At 40.4% G+C, this 26,772-nt stretch overlaps 1 protein-coding gene across 1 annotated transcript in view; it reads right to left on the bottom strand.

The window, feature by feature from the left end:
• Positions 1-26,772, bottom strand: part of ALDH1L2 (aldehyde dehydrogenase 1 family member L2) — a 47,774-nt gene that overhangs the window by 13,399 nt on the left and 7,603 nt on the right. Inside the window, exons 2-15 of the mRNA XM_090275345.1 lie at positions 23,741-23,885; positions 21,701-21,935; positions 19,926-20,091; positions 17,897-17,998; positions 17,599-17,688; positions 15,845-15,979; positions 14,579-14,704; positions 13,674-13,765; positions 11,774-11,921; positions 5,445-5,564; positions 4,746-4,873; positions 2,904-3,054; positions 1,002-1,072; positions 819-924 (exon numbers count right to left, since the gene is read on the bottom strand). Coding sequence (XP_090131471.1) covers positions 819-924; positions 1,002-1,072; positions 2,904-3,054; positions 4,746-4,873; positions 5,445-5,564; positions 11,774-11,921; positions 13,674-13,765; positions 14,579-14,704; positions 15,845-15,979; positions 17,599-17,688; positions 17,897-17,998; positions 19,926-20,091; positions 21,701-21,935; positions 23,741-23,885 — 1,815 coding nt within the window. The remainder of the gene's footprint in view (positions 1-818; positions 925-1,001; positions 1,073-2,903; positions 3,055-4,745; positions 4,874-5,444; positions 5,565-11,773; positions 11,922-13,673; positions 13,766-14,578; positions 14,705-15,844; positions 15,980-17,598; positions 17,689-17,896; positions 17,999-19,925; positions 20,092-21,700; positions 21,936-23,740; positions 23,886-26,772) is intronic.

The following is a 26,772-nucleotide window of genomic DNA, read 5'->3' as shown; positions in this document are numbered from 1 at the left end:
ACCAATTAACACGATAATTGAAGCAGAATGTATTTAGTGGTATACTTTAGAGCTGTTTAAATTTGATTTAAAAAAATTATGTTATGAAACTGGGTCAATTAGGAAGGGATTTTAACCAAAGACAAATGGATACAAGTAAAGACTCCAAGGACCTTCAACCCATGTTGGTCTTGCATTTAGTCTTACATATATATACATGGCACAGTGGCTCTCTTTAGTGTTTATTACATTTATTTGAGGAGTTGTTAAAAAGTAGCTGTCCAGGTCCTGCCCTCAAAGATGCTGATTCAGTGGATCTGGGATGGGCCCAGTAATTGCATTTTTAACAAGCTCACCTGATGATAATGGTCAGGGGATAAACATTTTGACAAATACCAATGATGCTCCTCAGGCTTCACCATTGCTCACAGAAAGAAATTAATCTAGTTACAGTATGTTTTTCTGAACATGTGACTCATCAATGCAACAACTAGTTTTAAAGGGTTCTGTGTCCTTAGTTACTAAGTCCAGACACTCATTTATCTAAGTCTCTCCCCTAGTTGGTGGAATAACTCCTTTCTGCCTCCTAATGGATAGAGGAGAGGAAGAAGGGGGAAAGGAAGATTGACAGAGCCCGGTCCACTGTTCTCTTGCATTGGGAGTGTTAGGGATCCAGTTTTCCCTCTATTATTGCATTACAGTTCATTTCATTTTTTTCTTTGATTTTGACATAATTTCAGACCTACCGCAAAGTTATAAAATAGTACAAAGCATGTATGTCTCTGATTTTAAGTAAATAGGAGAGGAGGGGAGGTTGCACCCTGCCGCTTGCGTCTTACCTGCGCTGGCTTGAGCACTAGGGTATTGCCTGCTGCCAGACAGGCGGCGCTCTTCCATGCCAGCATCATCAGCGGGTAATTCCAGGGGATGATAATGGCGCAGACACTGCAGAGGAAGAAAGAAGATATCCTTAGTTGTCTCAGACTAACACAAGTCACTCATAGATGCTTTCCTTCTCTTACCCAAGTGGTTCCTTTTTGGTGAAGGTCAGATTGCGATTTGGACGGGCCTGGTTGATGGGAACTGTAGAACCCTAAAAAACAGAAAGGTTGGCCCTGACTGGTGTGGCTCAGTTGATTGGGCGTCATTCCACAAACCAAAAGGTCCTGGTTTGATTCCCGGCCAGGGGATATGCCTGGGTTGTGGGTTCACTCTTGGTCAGGGCACCGAGAGGCAACCGATCGATCTTTGAAATGAGTAAATTTAATCCATTCAAAATAGGTTAGAGATTTGAGGATATTATAGATGGTTTAAATTTTTTTTCTTTAATCTCAAAACTTCAATCTCAAAGAATTTTCTGTCTGACTTGTTTTTCCTACCTGATATGAAAAGGTGGTGTTCAATTTATAAGAAATCTATCCACACCAAGAAAGGAACCATTTCTTTATTGAAAGAACCGAGTCATCGGAGAATAAACGTAATTTTAATTTATTCACCTGCATTCCCATGTCTTAGCATGGCAGAGAATGTTAACTGCCTGCCCAATATTCATTCTCTCTTCTGTCCTTAATAGCAGAAACTCTACATTAATGATGACGATGGCAATACGCCCAGACAAAAAGCTGTTTCCCAGTCTTCATAGTAGATAGGGATGGTCAATGGAAGATGTAAGCACAGGCTTTGGGAGGGGAATGCTCTTTAAAGTAGGCCGACTCAGCTCAAACAAACGCTCCTTTACCGTTACCCAACTCCCATTTTGTTCTTGTCCCTGCTCAGAATGTTGCTGAAATGGCTGGCACCGCGGTGGTTACCATGAGACCAAGAGACAGCCTCAGCGTGGCGATCACATGGTACTAAGCATGGTCCGGCAGAGAGAGAGGGAAACTTCACCTCACATACTAAACCTGCCTGCCTGCCTGTGGACTCCTGAAAGTGAGATAAAAACCAGCTTCTTCGATGGCTTCTCTGTTATATGCAGCCAAACGTAATCACAACTGAATCACGACAGTAATCCTTAGGGAAGCTACAAATTTGTTTCACCACGTAAAATACGACTGCTATTACTCATACAAGTAAGTGTACAATCTCTTACCTGAAACCCTCGGGCTAGGTATGTTTGAGATTAGAAACGTATATAATGCATATACCTTATATGATATTATCTATAACTTCCAGTAGGAACTGGCAGCCTCCCAGGGCACTGGAAGGGTGGAGTGGGAACGCTTCTCAAGTCCCTGTTACATTTCTCCCTTTCCCCATTTCCTTTCTATTCATGCAGGGAGAGTGACCGTGATGGCTGGTACTGCAGTGGTGATCATGATAAGAGTGCGTGCACGCTGCTGTTTGGTGTAAGCCCTACCTTTCGCCTTTGTAGCCCCAATGTCAAGGCAAGTATGGTTGCCATTTGTCATCCCACATGTGCTATTTATTCTTTTATAGTAAAGGGAAAATACAATAGTTATTGTATCCATGTCTTAATTTTTTTTCCCTATACCCAGCCTGCTTAGCCCATCTGTGTTCGTTCTCTGATCTCTGTAGGCATTTGAATTTGTAATCCCTCCAGATACCAAGCCTGTCCCTATATGTCTAGAAGATTAGGTACCCTCAGGAAAAATTACAGCAAAGTACAAAAAGCATCATCGGACTTTAGTTCAGACAAACTTTGAGTTTAAATCCTAGTTCTGTGGTTTACTCAATAACCATGTCACCATTGCAAGTCCTTCACTGCCCTCGAGGCCCCAGGTCCTTACCTGTCATAAGGGATGATAGCTGTGCCCCAACCTCAGATGGCTATTATGAGGATTAGATGAGAAAACCGTCAACATAAGGGGTGGCTTTGATGCAGTGTCTTTAGAAACTAATAAATGTTCGTCCCTTTTCCTTTTGGAGTGATCTGCGTGGAGAAAAACATCATTTGCACCTACCTGAATTTTGTCGCACCAGCCAGCAAAATATCTGAATGTTTGCACAGACATTCCAATGTGAGTCTTCAGAGCCAGGGTGTAGACAGCGCCTGAATCGAGGGCTTCAATGGTTGCCAGCTCTTCCTGGTTCTCTTCCAGGAGGTCTGCCAGTCTGTATGGTCAGTGAATGAAATCCACCCAACAAATATTAGTTGGGCCCTTATGTTATATAAGGCACCATCCTAAGGGTTGAGAATTTAGAGGTGAACACAAATGGACCAAGGTCTCTGTTCTCATGGAAAATCTGGGAAGACAGACCTTAAACAAATAATGTTGCAAATAATTTGTTTCAAGAGTTACAAGAGACGCAGAGGGTATTGGAAGCCCCCGATTCACCTCATAAGTGGGTAAGAAGTAGAAGGGTGATTGAACTATGGTAGTCCAAGGAGATCGATGTTAGAAAACCGTGGGCATGTGGATGGTTCATGAACATACAGGGAGATGTGGGAGTGTAACCCACAGCCCTGGAGGACCCGCGAACATGTGAGGATTTCTGGGTGGTACAGAAATAGTTCTGACCGTAACTAAAGAGGACAAGATAGAAACACATGGAATGAATTACAGATACCACCACAGATTTCTGTTTGGTGTCTAGTTTCTGTGGGAAGATAAGTCTAGGACTATCTAATGACTATGAAATAGTCAAAATTCATCTCCCTCCTCCCTCATCCTTTGTTATTTGTTTTCCTTTAGTAGTTCTCTGAGCTGTCCCCTTTGGATCATTCCAAAGTCAGGCACGAAATCCTCCTGTCCCAATGTTTCTTCCAGATTTTTTTTTAAAAGGATTTTATTTATTTATTTTCAGAGAGAGGGGAAGGGAGAGACAAAGAGAGGGAGGGAAACATCGATGTGAGAGAGAAACATCAGTTGGTTGCCTCTTGAAGGCCTCCCAACTGGGGACCTGGCACACAACCCAGGCATGTGCCCTGACTGGGAATCAAACCTGTGACCTTTCAGTTCACAGGCTGGAGCTCAGTCCACTGAGCCACACCAGCCAGGGCTCTAAGAGATCTTTTGACCAAGGTCAGCTATTTGGCTTAGGTAAGCAGAAAACGTAATTTATGATAGAATTGAATTATTCTTGACATACTCAGTTATCAACTTATAATACCCTTTCTAGACCTCAGCATCTTCCTTCCTTGCTTCTGTTTCCTACATAAAAAGGAGATTTAAAATTTGTCTTTGAAAACAACAGGGTGCTGGATATTCTCCACTTGTTGCTGTTATTCATTCTCCACCCTGCTCTGTCGCCTGGGAGGATGACCTTCATAGACTAGATCCCTTGGCTTCCTTACCCTCTCACTGGGCTTGGACAATGACAGGCCATGGGTGGCAAACTAGAGGCAAAAGTGGTTGGGGATTTGAGGCCCCTGGCTGCCTCACAGATGGGCTGTGGCTCCGGAGCTGCTGTGTCCCCCAACCAAAAGCCACCACAGTGTGGTCTTCCCCTACAGCTTTAGATCTTGCCGGATTCTGTAACAGTCTCTTCCTTTGTCCCTTCGGACCTCTGAGTAGCGGTAGCTGCTCCCTGTTGCTACCCCTAGGTACTTCATTATCCCTTGACCTTGCCCACATCTTGGTAAACAGTCCTTTACTAAACTTCTTTTTCTACTGGGACCTTGACTGATCCAAACAATAATACAAAAGTCAGGAACTCACACATATGAAATTTTATATGAGGTAAGTAACAGAAGACACGTTATATAATAGGTACGTGTTAGAATGATTTGAAGAAACAGTGTAAATCTCAACAATGTCAGTCAACACCAAAGTTTGCAGACTTGCATTTTTAAGAAAACGTACCTGTACATTAATCTTCCTCGCTCTCTCGCATTCATTCTTCCCCATTCGCCGTTTTCAAAGGCCTCTTTGGCTGCTGCTACTGCTTTATCGACATCCACCAAAGAAGCATAGGCTACTTGGCATATTGTCTATTTCAAGATGGGTAAAAACAGGTCCAAGTTTATTTTATAGAAAAATATATGAATACGCTTCTTAGAATTAATATTACATTATAAAATCCAGAGAATTTTATGATGGAAAACCAATCCCTCCAGTAATAGAGTAAACAACAAAGAAACGATTTTAACATGAAAATTATGAGCCTGAAATTCGGTACTTCTCAGCTCACACTCCACTGTGGAAAGACACATTTAGGAAAACGGTAACTATTTCTTTTAGTGCCTTAGGGAGGCTGAGTTTCTTTCCATGAGCTTGCAAAGTCTGAAACTCCTCCCCTCCCCACATATAGCTGCAGGTGTAGGTGTGCCTCTGATAGGTATATGGATCTGTCTAAATTCATCATAAATATTCCTTCTATAAAATAGGTCACTGTCGTGAGCGGGCAGTACCAGAACTGAGCAGTTGAAAGGAACTTGTGATGTACATTTACATTAAGTGCTCGGAGGCAGAGAGATGGAATAAAGTAATTCTCGAGGCTGTCTGTTTTACAGCTGTGTATAAACTAAACCCCAGGGCTGTGCTCGCTGACTAATTACTTACAGAGCCGTCTGTTGGGTTGATCGAGTCGTAAGTCTCTCCATCCTCAGCATCTGTGAACTGTCCATTTATGAAACACTGATATGGCATTTTTACTGTCATTTCATTGACTTCCTTCGACACCTAAGAGAGAGAATTATATTAATATAATGAGTCAATGGATTACTGTGCTTATCCATTTGATACAGAATAGCAATAGAGAAGCTTACTCATTAATACCGAGGGAGAGGTTAGGCCAGTGGGATTCTAGTTCTTACTGTCCAGACGTCTATGTAAGATTTGGGCCTCATGATGCTCAGATTGGCTACTGAGGCAGGAGGTTGGCACCTGTGATGACCGAAATGCTGGAGCCTGGGCTTTAGTTATAAAGATCTGATTTTCTTCCTGACTCAGATGAAGAAAAGAGAACTCCAAAGACCTCCAGATAATGAAAACACCACCATCTAGTGGCGATATCTGTGAGGTGCAGCTATTGCTTTCATTAAAAGCCATGAAATTGCCTTTATCAATAGGTTTCCCTTTACGCAGGTGCCATTTTCAGTTTTCTTTCCTTATGTTCTTCCCCATTATCACTTTCTCTCCGTTACATATGTATTGCCTAAATTTTATTCTTTCCTATTAGCTAACAACTGAATTCATTAACCTCTACGAAACTTAGTTTTCTCAATAATAAAATGGGGATAATGATACTTGCTTTATACAGTTATTGTGAGAATAATTGAGATACTATATGTAAAAGAGCACTTTGGGCATAAATTCCACATCAATTCAAGATATTATAAAAGAAATTTAATAGTTTAAAATATTTTTCATGTGGAGAAACTGATGATGCTTAAAGAAGAAATAAAAAATAACAAGATGGTATCTTGCCTTATTCCATACCAAGTACTCATGTTCCACGAAACATTTCCATGTGTTTATGGAGGATATAATGAAGGAAACTTCATCCAAATCAATGTGTTCAATCCTTGCATATAGTCCAATTTTCTAAACTGATCATTCTGGGACTATGCTAAGTGTCTTACACACATGATGTAATTTTATTCTCTCAACAATCCCATGAGGGGGGTGTTATTATTGTCCCATTTCACATCTGAGGAAACTGAAGCTTAAAGAAGTAACTTGCCAGAAGTCACAGAGCTAGTAAGCAATGATACTTGGATTTAAACCTAGATTAGTCTGAGTCCAAAATGTGTGTCCTTAACCAGATGATGCTAAACTGCTTTCCAAATTTACCTAACTTTTATTTTTTTTAAATTAATGAGAAGTACTTTTGGAATCGTAGATGAAAGACCTCTGTAAATCCACTCCTTAATAAAAGCAGTGAGAACATTAGGAAATAGGGTCAAATTCATTTTCCTCAGAAATCTGGAAAGAAATCAAAGGCTTGTAAAGAATCCATTTACTCAAGAAAAACAGCTGACTTTTTCTAAAAACAGTGATCTGTGTGGCATATTAAGTTTCCCCAGTCCCATCTTTTTCTTGACAGGCCCTGCTGTAACTTGAAAACCAATATCCTTGCAACTATGGTAGCTGTGGAAATCGGCAGCTCATTAGCCACTGGCGTGGTGGGGGAGATGGGGCTGGAGCTCTCCAAAAGCTGCATCCCTAGAGAGTTATTACTATTTAGCCTGGAAGCTCCCTAAAAAGCTTCATTCTCAGGGCCTGTCTTTATTTGGCTTGACTCAGAGCTTGCTGTGCACAAACAGCCCTGTGCCTAGGGCATTTGTCCAAAACAATCAGTGACAATTGTTTCATATGGCAGCTGCCTGGGGCAGTAGTACCACATGGAGCTAACAAATGGGTTGCCAAAGAACTTAAAAGGAGAAACAGGCATGAGATACCCATAGAAAGCTTTAAGACCTCTGACACATTCCTGGAATCTAGAAGGCCAATGTATGTGTGGGATGCGCATGTGCTGAGGAAAGACCTGAGGAAGCCCTCATCTTCTACCTATAGCTGGCCTGAGACTCTGTGCAAGCAGGAAGTATGTAAAGACCATCAGAGTTGCAAACTGCCTGATGGAGCTTTAAAATAAAGCTTACAGAGTCCCTCTGTTGAGGTTTGAAGACTTATTGATTCAAGGAAATTTAAGGAAATCTCTGTCCAGTCATTAGCTGACCATGAAGTTAACTGAGTAGACTTCAGTGGTGACAAACAACAAACACAAGCTTTACAGAATTATTCCCAGAAGGTTACTAAATAGTGAAAAAGGAACAATAACAACCAACAATGACAACAATCTCTGTGAAGGTGTGTGTGTCAGGGTTGGGGGTGGGGTGTCTGATTTCCAGAGTTGCCACTCTATTATTTAAAATGGCTGGTTTCCAACAAAAGATCAAAAGGTGTGCAGAAACAGGAAAGAAAGGCCCATACACAGGGGAGAAAAGCAATGGAAACCATCCTTGAAGAAAATGAAACATTGAGTTTAGTAGACAAAATTTTAAATAAGCTTTTATAAATATGTTCAAAGTACTAAAGGAAACTACATTAAAAAAAATTAAAGAAAAGTTAGAGAACAATGTCTTACCAAATAGAGACTACCAATAAAGAGCTAAGAGTCTTTTTAAAGAACTAAATAGAAATTCTGGAGTTGAAAATTACAATAACTGAAATATAAAAATTCACTAGAGGAGCTCAACAGTAGTCAAGCCAGCAGAAAAAAGAATTAGAAAACTAGATAATAGGCCCTGTCTGGGCAGGCCAGATGGTTAAGTATTGTGCCAATATATGAAGGTTGCGGGTTGATCACTGGTCAGGGTACATGAAAGAAGCAACCAATGAATGAATACATAAGTGGAACTATAAATTGATCACTCTCTCTCTCTCTCCCTCCCTCCCTCCTTTCCTCTCTCTCTAAAATCAATAAATAAAAATCAAAAATAGAAAATAAAACTATAGAGACATCTAGTCTGAGAAACAGAAAGGAAAAAGAATAAAGAAAAATAAATAGAGCCTTAGAGGCCTGTGGGACACCATAAAACGTACCAACACGTGCATACTGGGAGTCCCAGAAGGAGAAGAGAGGGTAAAAGGGGCAGAAAGAATGTTTGAAGAAATAATGGCTGCAAATGTCCAAAATTTGATGGAAAACAATAATCTGAACATCTAAGAAACTCAACAAACTCCAAGTAACATAAACTCAAAGAGATCTATCCTTGATGCATCATAATGAAATGGTCAAAAGACAGAGAAAGAATCTTGAAAACAGTGAGAGAAGCAACTTATTACATAAAAGAAATCCACAATAAAATTAACAGATGACTTAGCTTCAGAAACCATGGAGGTCAGAAGGCAATCAGATGACATATTCAAAGAGATGAAAGAAAAACACTGTCAACCAAAAATGTACTTACAGCAAAAATATCCTCCAAAAACAAAGAAATTGAGTATAGTAGTCCATCTCTGTATCGTGGTTCACTTATTGTGGGATTTTTAAAAAATATATTTAATTATTTATCGCAGATTTTTTGCTATATCACAGGATTTTGTGGTACTGTATACGTATGTTAAAGTTACGTAGGTTAAAGAGTGTAGAGTATGTTTAAGAACATAAGTAGTGTTTATAAAAGTGTGGAAAAGGTTAATCAGGGAGTGGGAAAGGTTAAGGGACTGGGAATGGTTTATAAGTGTATGGAAAGAGTTTATAAAGCCTTAAAATATATATAAATACTAAAATAAATGTAGGGTTCCTACTTCGCAAATTTTCACCTATCATGGGGGGGGCTGGGGGAGGGAGGTCTAGAACGTAATACCTGCGATAAGTGAGGGAGTACCAAATGAACAAAAACTGGGAGAATTTATTGCTAGCACATTGCCCTTCAGAAAGTACTAAAAGGTGTCCTTCAGGCTGAAATGATAGGACATTAGACAGTAACTTAAATCTACATGAAGAAATAAAGAACATTGACAAAGGTAAATACAAAAGTCGGTATAAATGTAAAAGCAATAATTCTAAAACTATGTTGGTGAGCTTATAACGTATAAAGATGTAATTTGTATGACAATAATAGCAGAGGTGAAGAGTTATATTACAGCAAAGTTTTTCTATACTATTGGGAGTAAGTTAGTATTAATCTAAATTAAAATGTTTTAAACAAAAATGTTCATTGTAATCCTCAAGGAAGCCACTAAGAAAATAACCAAAAATACCCAGTGAAAGTAACAATAAGGAATGAAACTGGTATACTAGGCAATATCCACTAAACACAAAAGCAATCAGTAAAAGCAGGTTAGAGAAGCAAACAAAGGCATAAGATGACATACAGCAGCACACGTGGCAAAGGACCAAATAAGTTAATTAGACTTAATTAAGTTTTTTAAAGTATATTTTATTGATTATGTTGTTACAGTAGTTTCAATTTTTCCCCCTTTGCTCCGCTCTGCCCAGTATCCCCCTTCCCTCCAGCAATCCCACCCCCCTTAGTTCATGTCCATGGGTCGGGCATATACATTATTTGGCTTCACCCCTTCCTATATTATTCTTAACTCCCCCCTGTCTATTTTGTACCAAGTGATTATGCTTCTTAGTCCCTGCACCATTTCCCCATTTCTCTCCCTCCCCCCTCCCAGCTGGTAACCCTCCAAATGATCCCCACACCTATGAATCTGTTCCTATTCTGGTTTGCTTAGTTGGATTTTGTTTTAATTTTTTAGATTTAGTTGTTGATAGCTGTGAGTTTGTTGTCATTAGACTTAATTGAATTTTAAAACTTTTGTGTGTCAAAGGACACTATTAAAAAAAGTAAAAAGAATGCCCACAGAATGGGAAAAGTTATTTACAAATCATATATCTGATAGAGTCTAGTATCCAGAATATACAAAGGCCTCTTACAACTCAAAAATTAAAAAGACAAATATCTCAATTTTAAAATGGGCCAAAGATTTGAATAGACATTTATTCAAATAAGATATACAAATGGTCAATAGACACATGAAAAAAGTCATTAGAGAAATGGAACTCAAAACCACAATGTGACAGCTATAATAGAAAAGACAGACAGTAGCAAATATTGATGAGGAAATGGAGGGTTGAATCTTCCTATCTTGCTAGTGGGATGGTAAAAACAATGTAGCTACTTTGGAAAAGAGCTTGGTAGGGCCTCAAAAAGTCAAACATAGAGTTACCATATGACTCATTAAATCCACTTCTAAATCTATACCCAAGAGAAAATAGGTTCATGCAAAAACTTATACATGAATTTTCATAACCATATTAGTTATAATAACCCAAAACTGGAAACAACCCAAATGTACATGAACTGAGGAATGGATAAATAAAATATAGTATATTCACGCAATGGAATATTATTCGGCCAGAAAAAAGAATGAAGTGATAGTATACTCTATAACATAGGTAAACCTTGAACACATTATGCTAAATGAAAGAAGTCAGAGGCGAAAGGCCAAATATTGTATAATTCCATTTATATGAAATATCAAGAATAGACAAACACAGAGACAGGAAGTAAATTGGAGGTTTCCAGGGGCCAGAGGCCAGGAGAGGAGAGCAGGGAATGATTGCCAATAGATACAGGGTTTTTTTGGGGGAGGGTGATAAAAAGGTTCTGTAATCAGATAGTGGTGATGGTTGCGTAACTCTAAATATACTAAAAAACACCGAATTCTACATTATGAAAATGTGAATTTTTATGCTATCTGAATTATATCTCCACACAACTGTTATTTTTAAAGTTATAAGTGTAAAAAAAAGTGGATAAAAGATACAGCATTCATTTATACCATAGGGATTTAAATCAACGGTCCCCAACCTTTTTGGTACCAGGGACTGGTTTCATGGAAGATAATTTTTCCAAGGACGGCAGTGGTGGATGGTTTCGGGATGATTCAAGCGCATTACATTTATTGTGCACTTTATTTCTATTATTATTACATTATAATATATAATGAAATAATTATACAGCTCACCATAATGCAGTATCAGCGGGAGCCCTGAGCTTGTTTTTCTGCAACTAGATGATCCAGTCTGGGGGTGATCATCTGTACTTGCAGCTGCTCCCCAGCGCTAGCGTCTCAGCCTCAGCTCCACCTCAGATCATCAGGCGTTAGATTCTCATCAAGAGCGGGCAACCTAGATCCCTTGCAGGCACAGTTCACAGTAGGGTTCCCGATCCTTCCAGAACCTAATGCCCCACTGATCTGACAGGAGGTGGAGCTCAGACAGTAACGCGAGTGACTGGGAGCGGCTGTGAGTACCGATGAAGCTTCGCTCCTTAGCTGCTCACCTCCTGCGGTGCGGCCCGGTCCTAACGGGCCATGGACCCATCCATACCTGGTTTAAATGATTTAGATTTTAAACACCATAGACTTACATAATCCACTACTAGCTCTGCTTCCTGATCTTCTCCTCTTAGTTTCCTCACGACTTTTTGGATAAAGTCTTCAAACTTGGTGGCCATATAGACATCTTCATTCTGTAACTGAAGTCCACCACATTTCTGTCTGATCTCTTCAACCAGCCTTAAAATGAAAACCAGCTCAGGTTATTTACATTTGTTAAAGGGTTTAGGGGGGCTGTATTATTATATTTGTCAAGTTCCTTTGAAGTAAGACTTATGTCATGTGTCTATTTACAGCCTATGAGACCTATGGTAGGTAATCAGAGAAATTCATAAGGCTGGGAGAAAAGATTAAAAAGCTATCTTGAAGGACAGTGTTTTTTAAAAAATCTTTATACATGCCTAAAAAGAAAAGAAATCAAGGCAAAAAAAACATAATTACTTGCAATGGAAGCAAAATTATAGGGTCTAATAAAATCAGTTCAAATGTAGTTAAAGAATTTTTTTTAAAAAGGAAATTTACTAACTGTAAAGATTACGAGAAATATAAGTCATATTGTAGAATATTTTCTCTACATTATGTGAAAGACTAAAACAAACATTTGTTTGTATTACATGGCTAATATAGATGCTAATTAGAACCATAGGTTGATAGAGTTTTTGAAGTCTTTTCCAATCCTTTGATTTTTCACTGCTTATTTTTCAAATGAAAACTGTCACTTGCTAGTTCTTGAAGAGCATTAGTGTACTAGGTGCAGAACAGAAAGTCTGCTACAGCTGCTCAGTCATTTATTTTCCAAAGATAATAATAGCAGATGATTATGGTAAGTCAGACACTCAAACAGGAAATGGACAATTCCTGCTAGAGTATCTTACCAGCAAAAAAACAGTACCAAAAGTACACTGTTGAAATCTTCAGATGAGCATGTTAGAAGTTTCTGGGCAGTCATAAGTCATCACTGAGAAATCTGTAATTTGAGGAACCAAAACTCTTTCAAAATTTATTTATTTAATTTTTTTTAGAGGAACCCAAACTCTTGACTTTGGATAATAATACTTGCTCTTGAGAGGATCATTTTTTTATTACTGAAATTAAGAAACTGCATGAATGAAGGGATCTTGTTGATGACTGTATCCCCAGTGAAAATACTGTTCCTGATACAGAGTAAGTGTTCAACAGATTTTGTTGAATAAATGAGTGAATAAACGAGTAAGTAGAATATTTGTCAGGAACTCTCACTTTGTGGTGATGAAGGATTATGTTGAGAGGAGTACCATTCTACCTTGTTTATTTAGCGAATGGAGAGAGTGTCAAAGAAAATCACAGCTGCTCAACACTCTCTACCCTCAGGATCCTGGTTGACTCTTCACACCACAGAGGTGGCTTTCTAGGTTGCTAGCCAGCCCTTTCAACTTGCTGTAAACCTCTGGAGAGAAGTTATGACTACAGGATTGATCCTTATTCTCATGAGTAGCCTGACAATCCTCCTTCTAGACATATCTTACTGGGCAATTTGGGGGAGTAGGAAAAAAAGATTTTGGTGGGAAGTACTCAAAGTCAGGTATCCTTCTGGATCAGATTATGTAGGAAATTCCTGATTGACATTTTCACCCGGAGTGTCCCAATTCCAACATCATATCGGAGGGAAATCAGCTAAGAAATATGGAGGCAGATTTTTAAGGGAAATGAACAACTAGAAGGGTTGCTTTTCTGAGTACAAAGCAGATATGAAAACAACTCTAGGTAAGCAACAAAGAAGAGGGAACACATATATGTATTTGACCATGGAAACAAACCAAACAGATGAAGAGAAATATAGTAGACAGGTAGGATAAAGTATTAACATCCAGACTAAAGGATTTCGATTTAATTGTCAAAGTCACAGTCAGAATCCCTAATGGAGGGTGTGAGTGAATAAGGTGGTGGTTTTACCTGACAACATCCATTGATCTTGCTCCAGATTTAAAGAAGTCTGTTGACTCTTCAATAACAGGGACATTGCTTAAAATTCCAGCCCAGATGACCTGCACAAACAGGGTAACTTTTATGAGGGATGTACCGTGTAGAACACTGGCAGAGACTGGCTAGCTCCTCATCTATTTCTTTTTCATCTTGGACACATAGCTTGACTATATTTCTCAGCATCCCTTCAAGTTAGAGGCAGCCATTAGACCGTTATCTAGCCCTGACCTGTGTGGCTCAGTTGGTTAGGCATCGTTCGCAAAGAGAAGATTGCTGGTTAAATCCTGGTCAGGGCACATGCCTGGGTTGCAGGTTCAGTCTTGGGTTGGGGCATGAACAAGAGGCAACTGATCGATGTTTGTCTCTTGTGCCAATGTTTCTTTCCTTCTCTTTCCCTCCCTTCCCTTCTCTCTAAAAATAAATAAAATAAGCAAAAAATTTTTTAAGAAAGAAAAGACCGCCATCTCTCCACTGAATATGAGTGGAAGTGACCTGCATTCCAGTCTTGGCCCTTGAAGAACTTCCCTCACACCATTTTCTGTGTTCCTTTACCGTTCTTGGCTGTCTGGAATGGAGATGACCCTCAGGGTGACCTTGAAGATAGCAGCGCCCGAGTCCCTGAATGACTCCACTCCTACGCCTCATGTTCCAGCTTTACCCCTAATCCCATGCTGACCTAAAACTGCCTTGGATTATTTATGTGAGTAAAAAAATAAGTCTGCATATAAATTTGGGGGTTGATTTCTTATTGTAGCTAATATGGAAAAAAAAAAAAGGAAGCAAAAGTCCATCTCCACTACTTTGAGTACCGATGGTACCAGGTACAAAAGTGCTTCAGGTTTTCAAGAGAAATAGTAGGGACATCACATGCGCACCTTGATGGTCTCCGCCACCTTCACTTCTTCGGCTGTAAGTTCCACTGCTGATGTCTCACCTGCTGAAAAGTACTGAGAGGCAGGAATCATTTTTCCATCTTCAAACTGTAGATTTCTCACCATCAGCTACAAAATAGCAACAAAAGAAGAAGAAGAATTGAGGATTCCGACAATTCAAAAGTGAGGTTGGTGGGAGAAGGAGTCATATGTTGTATGTATTGTACGGAAGGAGTAGATTATTGGCAACTGCAAACATATGGCTGAAGAGCACTTACCGTTATGTGTGAAAGGACCGGAACAGTATTTTAATAATGGCAGCAGAAGGGAGACAGACAGTTAAGTGTAGGTGTAGATACATCTCAAAATGCATAACAAGCCCCTGGAAAATTGACATTTGATGTAGGTATTTGGACTAAAACCTACTGTAACGACGGCTACTACCATCATCTGAACACTTACTCTAGCATGCACAGTGCTAAGTGTGTGTGTGCTGAAGCATCTTATTTAATCTCATAAATCCTGATGGAGGTAGGTGCCACTATGACCCCCATTTCACTGATGGGGAAATGAGGTTAATGAGGTTCACAGCTAATAAGTAACAGAGCTGGGGTTACAAATCCAGAACTAGCTGGACTCTGGAGCCTGCCATCTGAATAACTGATCTATCCTGCAGGATAGCAGAGAGTATCTGTAATGGGGACAATTCCCTTTTGCTTTCTCTACAGAGAAGCTGCCCAAGAGCCCACTGAGGTCAGAGCCCATCAGAGCCCACACTCCCAAGCACAGGGGGGCATGGGTGGGCTCCTGCAGGTGAGGCAAAGGCAAGGAGCAGCTAACAAGGGTCACATCCATCTCTTTGGATCCTCCCAGACTCTGGCAGTGGGAAGGCGGACAGATTGTATTACTCTCTCTGCTTTATAAATGGGGAAACCAAGACCCAGAGCGGAGAAGCATCCTGTCCAAGACCAGTAAGTGGCAGAACAGGGATTCACATCCTGTTTCCTGATTAAATTCCAAGTATTTCTGCTGTATCAGAAAGCAGACTGCGCAGGTCCTTGGGGCCCATCCTGGGGAGCCTCGTTCTCATCCAGGCAGTTGGAGCCGGCTCATCCTGATAGAAAAATGGGGCACAGAAATCTTGAGCCTCCCGCACCCCCCAGCAAAGCCAGATTACCTTGTGAGAGACAGTCCCTAAATAGCTTGATCGCTTGGGTTATGAAGAAAACCAAAAAAGGTATTTTATAGACGACCATATTGAACACTCACTGCTTTTCCATCGTTACCGAAAAGAACAAGTCCGTTTTTGGTAACAAGACCAGGCTTCTTGGCACCTTTCATTTCCAGCGGTTGGCCAGGAGGCATGGGGCTATTCAGCAGTGATGAGCCGTAGAACGTGACCATCTAATAAAGAGATCAAACCCGGAGTGTGAAGTGAGGAAGTTACCCCTCTGAGCGGGGTGTGTACAAGCTGTACTCTCTGCAAAAAAAAGCTGTTATTATCATTTATGATAAAATCAGACAGCCCGATGTGAGAGATTGTATCAAGCATCTGTAGAAATGACACAAAGCAAGAGATAGTTTGCGACTATATAATTGAAGAGTTCCAGAAGTGCCCCACATCCAGACAACAGGAGTATACGTTTATAATGTATTCACGTCACGTCGACACAAAGGTGCATAAGCTCTCACAGGTGTTGCAGGCTGAAGGCAGGATTTTGGAGGGGAGGGGAGGTGTTGGAGGGGTGTGGTCAGTGAGGGCAGGTGCAGAGTAGGAAACGGACTATTCCAATACCGTGGGAGCATTGATGGGAAGTTCACGGTGCTTTTTGGGTCAGTTCACGGAAATGGGACTGGATCTAAACTGCAACCAAGAGAATTCGACACTAACTGATTTGTTATTATCAGTCTATGACTATCAGCTATCATTGCTTGAGCACTATAGTAGTTAACATTTACTGAATACTTATGGCAGGGGCCAAGCGCTTAAATGAATTAACATGTATTAACTCATTAACTGTTCACATAACCCATAACCTAGAAAGGAGGCACTATTATTAGTTCCATTTTTACTAAATAAGGAAACACAGCACCCAATGGTTAAGTAACCTGCCCCAGATCACACAGCAGATAATGGCAGAGCCAGAATTTTAACTGAAACATTCTGGCTTCAGATCCCACACTCTTGACTACTGCACTAAACTTCCTTGCGTGGTCCTTCATTGACCCCACATATTCTTACTGGCACCTCAAATGCACCAAGAACCCTGCTGAAGTGCTGAGATTATCAAGACAACAATTTGAAGCCCTTACCCCTAAAAAGTTCTTAGTCTAGAGGGGGAGGCGGGATATATAAATAAAGAGACACCATATATAATGTGCTATGTCAGAGGTAGGCAGGGCATTGCTGGAACAGAGAGGATGGACGCTCAACCGCACCAGGCTGGACCTATGAGCAGGTCAGGAAATTTCTTAGAAGAGGTGAAACCTGAGAACCGGAGTTGAATTGAGATTCCCCACCTCCCCGGCCTCATCTCTCCCCTTGCCTCTCACACCTGCTTTTCACACCCAAGGCTCCAACTTCACTCTGAATATTTGACTGGGAAATACATGCTCCTGTCTCTGGGTCCTCACTTCTTTTTTCATTCTCCACCTGTGACTTCTCCTCAGAGTACAATCAAATAGGTCAGCTTTCGCAAGACGCCTTTCCTAACACACCGGAGCCTGGGCCTCGGTATGTATAGCATTTGTCTTACTGCATTCAGAGAGTTTATTCACTTCTCCGCCTTCTCCATACAACTGCAGACCCTCGGAGGGAGAAGCTGTGCCTACAGTCTGCTCTACAGCAAATGCTCTCTATAGGCTGAGTAAAGAAGGGGGTATTTCCTTTTAGCAGGTCACACGTATCTAGAATGACAGACCCTCCTCATGACAGACGGAAGACCAGAAAAAGCCTAGACTTATGTGTAATACCTCTTACAACAGTAACATGTAAAAAGGAAAAAATGGTCCTTAGAACATACCTGCCCATTTATCTCTGTCCAAGCTCCAGGGACTTTATCGTGACCTCGGATCCAGTTATGTAAAACTTCAGCAGACTGATCCCAAGAAATCTGGGAAGGCACAAAGCACCGGCTGAACCTCCTAATGTTGACAATGTCAAAGGCAGTGGAAACATTTCTCTCCATCGGTAGAAGTGGGGGTGGGTGGGGCTGGCTGGCTTGGAGATCTACCTTTGGGCCCCAAAATGGTACATTGGGAACCACTTAAAGGTTGAGAGCCATGAATTTTTGAACTGTGTTATTGAGTTTGTGTAAATACCTCAGCGTTTTCCTTTTTCTGGATACCTTCATATGTCGCCCCTTCTTCTGGCTGGGGAATCCGAGGGGCTTCTCCATCGGCTATGAGTTGAACCGCTTCCACCTAGAGCCAGAAACGTAACCCGTGTTACAGACCAGTGGGCAACACTGGCACGATCTGTTTAACTGAAGTTTCTGCTCTACAGAATTACGACATATAAATCTGTCCAGAGAGTCAGACTACGATACTAACTGCCATTTCTTCACATCTATCTACGTGCCAGGTAGTGTGGTCGCTACTTCGTGGGAAATACCCCTTGCGATGTCACACCAATCCTGCAAGGTGAATATCATTATTTCTGTCTCACAGATGAGGAAATTAAGGAGTAGAAAAGTGAAGCAACTAGCTCATGGTCTCAGAGAGAGTTGGTAGGTGTCAGTGGAAAGATGTGCATCCGAGTCTGTCTATTGCTGATACTAAGTCTGTCCATACTTCCTTGTTGAAAGAAACTTCAACCTCTCCTTGGTGAGTCAATAGAAATTTCGAGAATATAATTGTAAAATAATTCACTATGGGTTATTTCTGCTCCTCATGACGAGTCTAGTCAGCGATACGTTGTTATATGTAAGTAATTCGACTTGCTTTCTAGCTTAACACAGCTGGAATTTGGAAGTGAGTATCTGCCTGTGAACTGGATTGCCTCTGGGATGTGTGCTGCATTCCCTTCTGTGCCATATTTATGTCTGCCTTGAGTGGGAGGCCAATGCAAGCTCAACATCTCAGATTTCTCTCTAAGCACTGACAGCTGCTGACCAGCCTCCTCAAGAGCACGTGGAGGGAGCCGCCTGGGAACGAGGATAAGCTTACAGCTCATTCATTCTACCCAGTTCTCACTATATAGTACCACCTGGGCTTAGGCACAGGAACCAGGTTTGAACAAATGCCACAGAACACACAACACTGTTTTGATTCTGTCATTTTTGAGCACCTGCTGTATACCGGGTGCTTTACACAAATGCCATTTAATTTTCACAACAACTATCAATCAGGTGGTATTATCTATACTTTACAGATAAGGAAACCAAAGCTAAAGAGGCTAAGTGACCTGCCTACTGTCATACAATAAAAAAGTGGTAGAATGAGAACTTTGGTGTCATTAACTCATTGAACGATACAAACAGAACATTGCTCTCCTCCCTCTGAAACCAAAGGCTGCTGCTTTACATGCTCCTACTATCCATCTCTGTGTTGCTACTCCTACTTTATCAAACTCTGGAAAATATTAAATGGCAGTAAAATCATCTTTCAATGCTTTTACAGACTAATATAGCTCTCCTTTGGGGTGTACATGCACTGAGCTTTCTACCCAGAGCACATGCGGACAAACAGAGCAATGCCAAATTTCACCTTGTTACATAGAATGATTTCAAACATTTTTGCAGGAAGTCCAAGTTATTGATACATAGCAACATTTCTTAAGAGTCTCTACACTTCTTTACAATTAGTCATTAGAAACAGGGTTGGAGATCCAAGGGTTTGGTAAAATAATTGAAGCAGTTTGATTGCTAGTTTATCCATTTGCTCATTGCACTCAGAAGATCAAATCAGCTTCATAGACTAGAAAAAAAAATTTTTTTTTCCCTTTATTGGGGAAAGGGAGGGAAAGGGGTTAGAGGTAAGAGGGGAAACTCCCGGTCCAACTCAAGGGCCCATAGGAGCAAGAGAAGGGGGAAGGGGGAAGGGGGAAAGGGGAAGGGGGAATGGGGGAGGGGGAACGGGGGAGGGGGAGGGGGTAAGGGGGTAGAAAAGGAGGAAGGGGGGAGGGGGAAGGGGCGAAGGGCCTGTAGGAATTGCCTCCTAAACTAGAAATTTTCAAGTTCAGATTCCCACCCTAAGCATACCATCCTACTGGTAAATATAAAATCTAATTTTGCTTTTTGGACTTATATTTTTAGCAAAAATTCAGATGAGCAAATTTTCCACCAAAGAAACATATTTTCAAGACTTTATAGGTTTACTAAATTCTTCTTGATGGCATAAATATACTGACCATGGCCTTGATTCCTTCAGGAAAAAGAAATCGATTATAAAGTGCATCCACTGTATCATTGGGTTTGACATCACATGACCTCTGAAGAAGGATGGGCCCTGTGTCTAAACCATCATCAGCCCAGAACACAGAAAATCCAGCTTTCTTATCTCCCATAATTAGAGTCCTATTAAAAAAAAAAAAAGTGTCAACTTAAAAGATTGGTTAACTGTATCATAAAATGATGAATTAATGATAAAGTACAAGGTAGTTACAATGGAGAGTTGATGTTGAATGAAGCAACTGTAAGAAATTAATAATAGAGCCAGGTGATATAAGCACTCATAAAAGCCATATTTAATGGTGCTGCTATTTTATACATCCACATATCTATAGTCTTGTTAACACATACTAACGGCTTAGAGGCTACTCAAAAAGGCATTAGAGTCCATGATTACTGCCACTGATGTTGGCTTTCAAGTAATTTTGCCCACCTGCGTCCAATTCTTACATTGTACTTGACCCTGTATTAGGCAGAATAAGATACTGGAAGATAAAACTGAGGATACTCACTGCAATGTGAAGAGGAGAACTGATTATTAATTTAAGGTATGTAATTCAGGTATAAGCATTATTGAGGAGTTAGAAGTAGCTCTAGATTGGCCGCATAAATTGTAGTAAAAGATGGTTGATTAATTCAACCATTTGTATTTTGGGCTCTATAAACCTTAAGAGAAAATGCTGGCCCTATGGGAGTTTATAACACATACAATAAGCTGGATATGTAGACAAATACCTATAAAAACATATCAGAGAGCAGGTTAATATAGACAGAGCATGAAGTGGTAGATCAGCCTGCTCACAATCTAAATCATTTTTACTTCTCTGAGCAATTAATCAATCAACCAATCAATCACTCTTTCCAGAAATTAATTGGCAGTCTGTTATCAGGATCCCAGAAAATATCCACATTGATCCAATGATTCTGCATGTAGAAACAATATAAAATGGAAAAAAAAATACAAGTTTAAGTACAAAGATATGCACTACAGTACTATTTAAAGAGAAAATAAAATTATGTAATCAGATTTTAAATACAATGAGATGTTCTTCACACTTAAACGAAGTGTAGATTTTCTGCCTTTTCCATAGCCTGACACTGAGTGATACCTGGGAGATGTGCAGGTAAAGGAAAGAGGGTAAAGAAGGTGGGTAAGGCCCACCTCAACCCACCACATAGCATACCTGTGGTACGGGGTACCTGAAGTGTACCAGGCATTGTTCTTGATGCTGGGAAATACAGAAGCTTAAAGTTGAATGGCAAAGACAGACAACAAAGAAGATAATTTCAGCATTTCCTGAAATGTACTTGAAATGTTCAATGCAAAAAAAAAAAAAAAGTTCTATGGTCAAATAAGTTTGGGAACACTGTACTCAGATTCCCTCCTGGAAGTTATAATAATAATGTTAAAGCACATATTACAAGCTCTAGCAATTCCTGAGGTAAAGAAATCCAGCATAAACCAAGGTTGTCTGATCAGAGAACCTTTGGTGGCTGAATACCTTGTTACAATCAGTTCTTATAACCTAGTTCCAGACTATTCTTAGGAAATGCTATTTTGTCTTATTCAGTACCTTTAACTCTCAGGGGAGTTCACGCACAAGTAGCAATCATGCATGACCTCACAATTGCTCAAACATACCTAGTTTCTTAATAACCTAGGTAAAAAAAAAACAGAAAGATGATGCGCAATAGAAAGAGGACCATCTTCTTTGTTATTAAAAACCAATCTCACCAGTTGATAGCCGAGGCCCCTCTGTGCCTGGGAAGGATGGATGGGTGATAAACGATGGAACCGTGCTTTGGGCTATCAATTACATCCATGGGGATGAACTGTGTGCAGAAAGGAAGCACGTTTAGCTCTGCACCCACGGATCTATAGGCCTCTGCCACCTCCTTTATGGTCTTGCCCTTGACTCTCCATCTAGGGAACTTGAACACAGGAGTCCCATTTTTCTCTGCAGCCAAAGCTGAGCATGAAAGAGAAGGCAGTTTTCATTAAAAATAATTTTAGCCATAGTTGTATACGGCTATGGATTTACACATTGTAATTTTATAGCTCTGTGAAACACTTACAAATAAAACATGGTGAAGAACAATTTAGATTCTAACCAAGAGTTGATCTGCTACAATTTTATCATGAACCATTCATTTTTCTAATATGACTTTTATCTATATATTTAAGGAATAACATTTGAATTCAAATGTTTGTGGCTAGATAACATTTTGAGATTTTAACTGAAGCTTTTTTTTTAATTATTATTGATCAAAATTTATACCTCTATTACTGATCCAGCCATTTAAAAAACATTTTCTTGCTTTTTTAGATTTGAAGCCAGGTGCCAACACAGCATGATCCAAATTAGACACACTCAGCCTCTGGCACAGCTGGGAACCTCACGTTTCTTCTCATTTCTAGTTCTTGAGAGTAGTTCCTTTTATCACAGGGAAACTGTAAACCAGGACACATTCTCCCTGCTAAACACACAGATCTATCCAAAAGATGGAGGGAGAAAGGAGCTGAGCTGAACCTGTTTATTCCTCCTCCCAAGTTCATCAGTCAGATAAGTTAAGGGAGGAGAGAGGCCAAGGCTGAACAACACTTGCTCCCTGGAAGGGTTTGGCCAAATGGGAACGGATCTGAGTCTCCCTCCTGAGGAAGATGTCTCTTCTAAAGGGAAGGACGCCATCATACCTCTGTGGGACATGGAATGGCTCTCCAAAGTACAGACAGCGCAGGCACATTTCTTCCATAATAAAATATCATTTTTACTAACTATATACCCTAAAATATGGACTATATTTATTTTCCATCAATAAGCATGTTAGGCATTTTATCTGTATTTTTTGGTTCCCTTTCCTTTTCTTCATCCAATCATCAATATTCATTGACTCCATGAGCATAGGGGCTCTTGGCCCAACTCTTTCTTAGCTTGACTCTTGAAAAATAATATTACAATACAATATTTTTAAAAGAAGTAACAAGAATTAGGATAAACCCCAGAGCTGCCTCTCCCCCCACAAAAAAGTAAAATTTTAGGGTTATTGTTACATTGCTTTCTAATCAATGTGTTGCATCATACCAGTGATTCATGAAGATCCAAGTCATAAGCCAAGATTTCTAGACACTCATCTTATTCATCACCTGTATTATTTATAGACTGCTTTTATCTCTGTGTCTTACACCCTTTCTTGACATACTATATCGCGTGCAAACCAGAATCCTATTGCCGTTTTGTTCTAAGGATGGCTATCTTCTTTACCTAACTGAATCACCAAGCAGCCCTGGCTATCATTTGCTCTGAGATAAATGCATTCTTTATGAACCCACATCAACATCTATGATTAAGTGTGGCCTCCCCTTTATTCCTCTTGGCACCTCTGCATTAGATATCACTCTTTGAAAAGTCACAAGTGTAATTCAGAAAAAACGCATGCCTGGAAATTCCCCTGATAGACCTGATGATTACCATGGAGATAAGTGGAACAATTCATAATACAACAGGGACCTGCCCCCTTGTCTTGGGGCCCACAGAGAAGGGAGAATTTTTTTTCTACCATGTCTATAGACTTGGCCTGATCAGGCCTTCAGTAGGTTTGGTGGATATAGCAGAGCCCAGGAGGGAGGTATATGATCTGGGTCTTCTGCGCCTGTGGCAAGAAGTGGAAGGACAGAGATGCTGATGAAGAATAAGGAGTCTGAGCTGGGCCCCAGGCTGAATAGCTGGAAGGCTAGTTCAGGGTCTTTGATCCAATTGTTCCAAAATATACTCACCCAGGGCGTCAGCTTTTCCATCCTGGTCTGGAACTGTGAACACCCCTACGACTTGATGGCCTTCTTTGCAGAGGTGGCTGTAGACTTCTTGTCCAAAGAGGCTCTGACCAATAAGGGCCAACTTCAGCTTGTTTTTGAAATAAACCTGTGAAACAATTCAATGATGACCGCTGTTAACATGAATAGAAGACAAATGGATAATAAACATACTTTTCTCTTTTAAAGATTTTATTTATTTATTTTTAGAGAGCGGGGAAGGAAGGGAGAAAGAAAAGGAAAGAAAGATCGATGTGTGGTTCCTTCTTGCGCACCCCCAACTGGGGACCTGGCCTGCAACTCAGGCCTGTGCTCTGACTGGGAATCAAACTGGCGACCCTTTGGTTCGCAGGCTGGCCCTCAATGCACTGAGCCACACCAGCCAGAGTTAAACATTCTTCTTTCAATCATTCAAGATAACTTGAGGACGATAAAAGTCCCAAAGATCCAAAATAATTTTTTTACTGACATACACCTAACCCAGACTACGTTATACACAGAGAGTAGTGAAAATAATTTCACTCTTAAATATTCCTTTTTTTTGTTGTTGTTGCTCTAAATCCCTTCATTATTCTTTATAAACATGGAAATTGCATATATTTTTATAAGCCACTTCAGCTCCTTGGTGAAATAAGGCAAGATATTAACAAATAAGTATAAATTTCATAGTTAAAAGCAGTTTAACTCTGCGCAAGAGCCACTTCACTATGACAATGATTTTATGCCCCTGCAATATAGAAACAAGAACTGTGCTCATTTCTTACCTCCAAAACAGGCCAAGAGCTAACATATCGTATAACATAGGGGTCAAAAGCAGACCCTAGAGCTAGACCATCTGAGGTAAAAACCTAATGCCACCCACCACCCCTTATTAGATGTGTGGCCTTAAGCAAGTAACTAACTTCTGTTTGCCTCTTTTTCTCATCTGCAAAATGGGAATAATAATGTCACCAACCTCACACGATTTTGAAGCAGATGCCTTAATATGCAATAGGCTTAGAGCAGGTCTGACACCAAGTACTGTCTAAGTAAAGACTTTAATAATGTTTTAAAGGTTTTGCTGTACACTAGACACTGTTTTTCCCCTGGCTGGTTTGGCTCAGTGGATTGAGCGTCGACCTGCGAGCTAAGTGTCGCTGGTTCGATCTTCCAGTCAGGGCACATCAGAGAAGGAAAACTCTGACTCCAAAAAACCTCCGCTGCCTTGCGGCATACCTCTTCAGGGGAAAGGCTAAGGGAGTAAACCCCGACAGAAAATCCGGAGCCGGAGTCCCTAAGGCGGTTTGACGTTGTAGTCAACACCGGCAACTCCTGCGGCGCACCTGAAGCCAAGCTGTATTGACTCCGTCTTTCCCTTGGACCCTTCAGCTGCGAAGAGAGGGGGGGTCTGCTGCATGGGCAACAGCAGACCCTCCATATCACCCTGCCCAGGCTCTGTAGCTTCAGCTTCACTGGAGAGGACACTCCAGCGTCATCGCAAGATGTCGATTCAACACGGGAGGAGACAGATACCGTGTCACTCCCGAGTCGGACTGCACAACCATTCTCGGCGGTGCAGATAGACTCTTAAGAAGCTACACCATCGTCTCTCGAGACGGACGGCTGCCAACAAGACACTGTTTTATTGTTTGATTGTTTTTTCCATAAAGCCCAGAATTCCAAAATCCTTGGTAAGTGGATTCGACTCATGTGGCTTCAAAACATGGATTGATCTAATGAAACACTTTTCATAGCCCTTATAAGTTTCTCGTAAGTTTGCACAGACTAATTTGACTTTAAACGTGACTTGAGCAGACATAATGCTATGTGTAGCCTTTATAACATTTATAAAGATTATATGAATATTCATATGTTTTGCTACAGAAAAGTTAATGTATTTGGTTACAGATACTGTCCCAGACCCTGCTGTGAATTATACGTAATGGACTATCTATGTACCATATCAACTAAATGGGAATAATTCTGAACCCTCAAATGCATTGGCACCACACATTTCAAATAAGAAATTGAGGCCTGCACATCATTTCATTTCATTTGATCCACACAGCTATCTCGTTATTCACACAACTTTCCTGTTATTATCCCTCCATTTTGTACCACTTTATTAATGAAGAAACAAAGGCTTAGAAATGTCAAGTATACTCCCCAGGGCACGCTGGCAGAAAGGACAGCCGGGATTTGAATCCAGGTCTGACTCCACAGTTCATGTATGTACTTAAATATCAAATAATTAAAGTGAGCTATCAGCACTCATCTCTTCCATCTTCTTTTTAGAAGATTAACACTGATGCACAAAATTACAGTGATTATCAAGAAATATAAACACCAGAGAGATAAGAGGAGTACTAAATGGGTTCAAGTTTTTGTTTTTTTTTTTTTAAGTATATTTTATTGATTATATTTTTACAGTAGTCCCAATTCTTCCTCCCCCCATCTCTCCCCTCTGCCCATGTTCAAGTTTTTAAAGACTGTCTTGAAGCAACGATGTCTTCTGTAAATTCTCCCCAAGTGGGGCCTTTTCACAGAACTTCATGGTGGTGAAAAGCCAGCAGGTGAGCGGGCAGAAGTTTCCATCCCAAAGGAACTTAAAGCTTCACTATATAACAGATGCTCACATGCAAACAAATTAACTCTGTAACAACAGAACAATTTGCCTACAGGAAACGTATGATGGTTTCATTTCCTCGCATCAAAAAATCTGAATGTTCTGTAGATATTCTGTCTTCAAATCCTATAATTGATGCTGTGGCTTGAAACAGAATTTACATGTTGACTCTCTTACAAAATTTGGCTTTACCTCATACCATTACCAACGCCAGATATTTTAAGACAGCTAAAATACTACTATTAAAACACAGGAGCCACGAGGCTGAGCTGACTCAAATATCAGCTGTTCAAATCCAGATTCTGCACTCCTCCAGAAAGCCAGTGTTTCAGGAAACTGTAAGTTTCTTTGGAAATACTACATCTGTTGAAACTCTCTAAGTTTAGTGCTA

Source organism: Furipterus horrens, unplaced genomic scaffold (assembly GCF_987537825.1).
Source record: "Furipterus horrens unplaced genomic scaffold, mFurHor1.1.pri manual_scaffold_4, whole genome shotgun sequence".
NCBI lineage: Eukaryota > Metazoa > Chordata > Mammalia > Chiroptera > Furipteridae > Furipterus > Furipterus horrens.
This window is presented reverse-complemented; position numbering and strand designations above follow the sequence as displayed.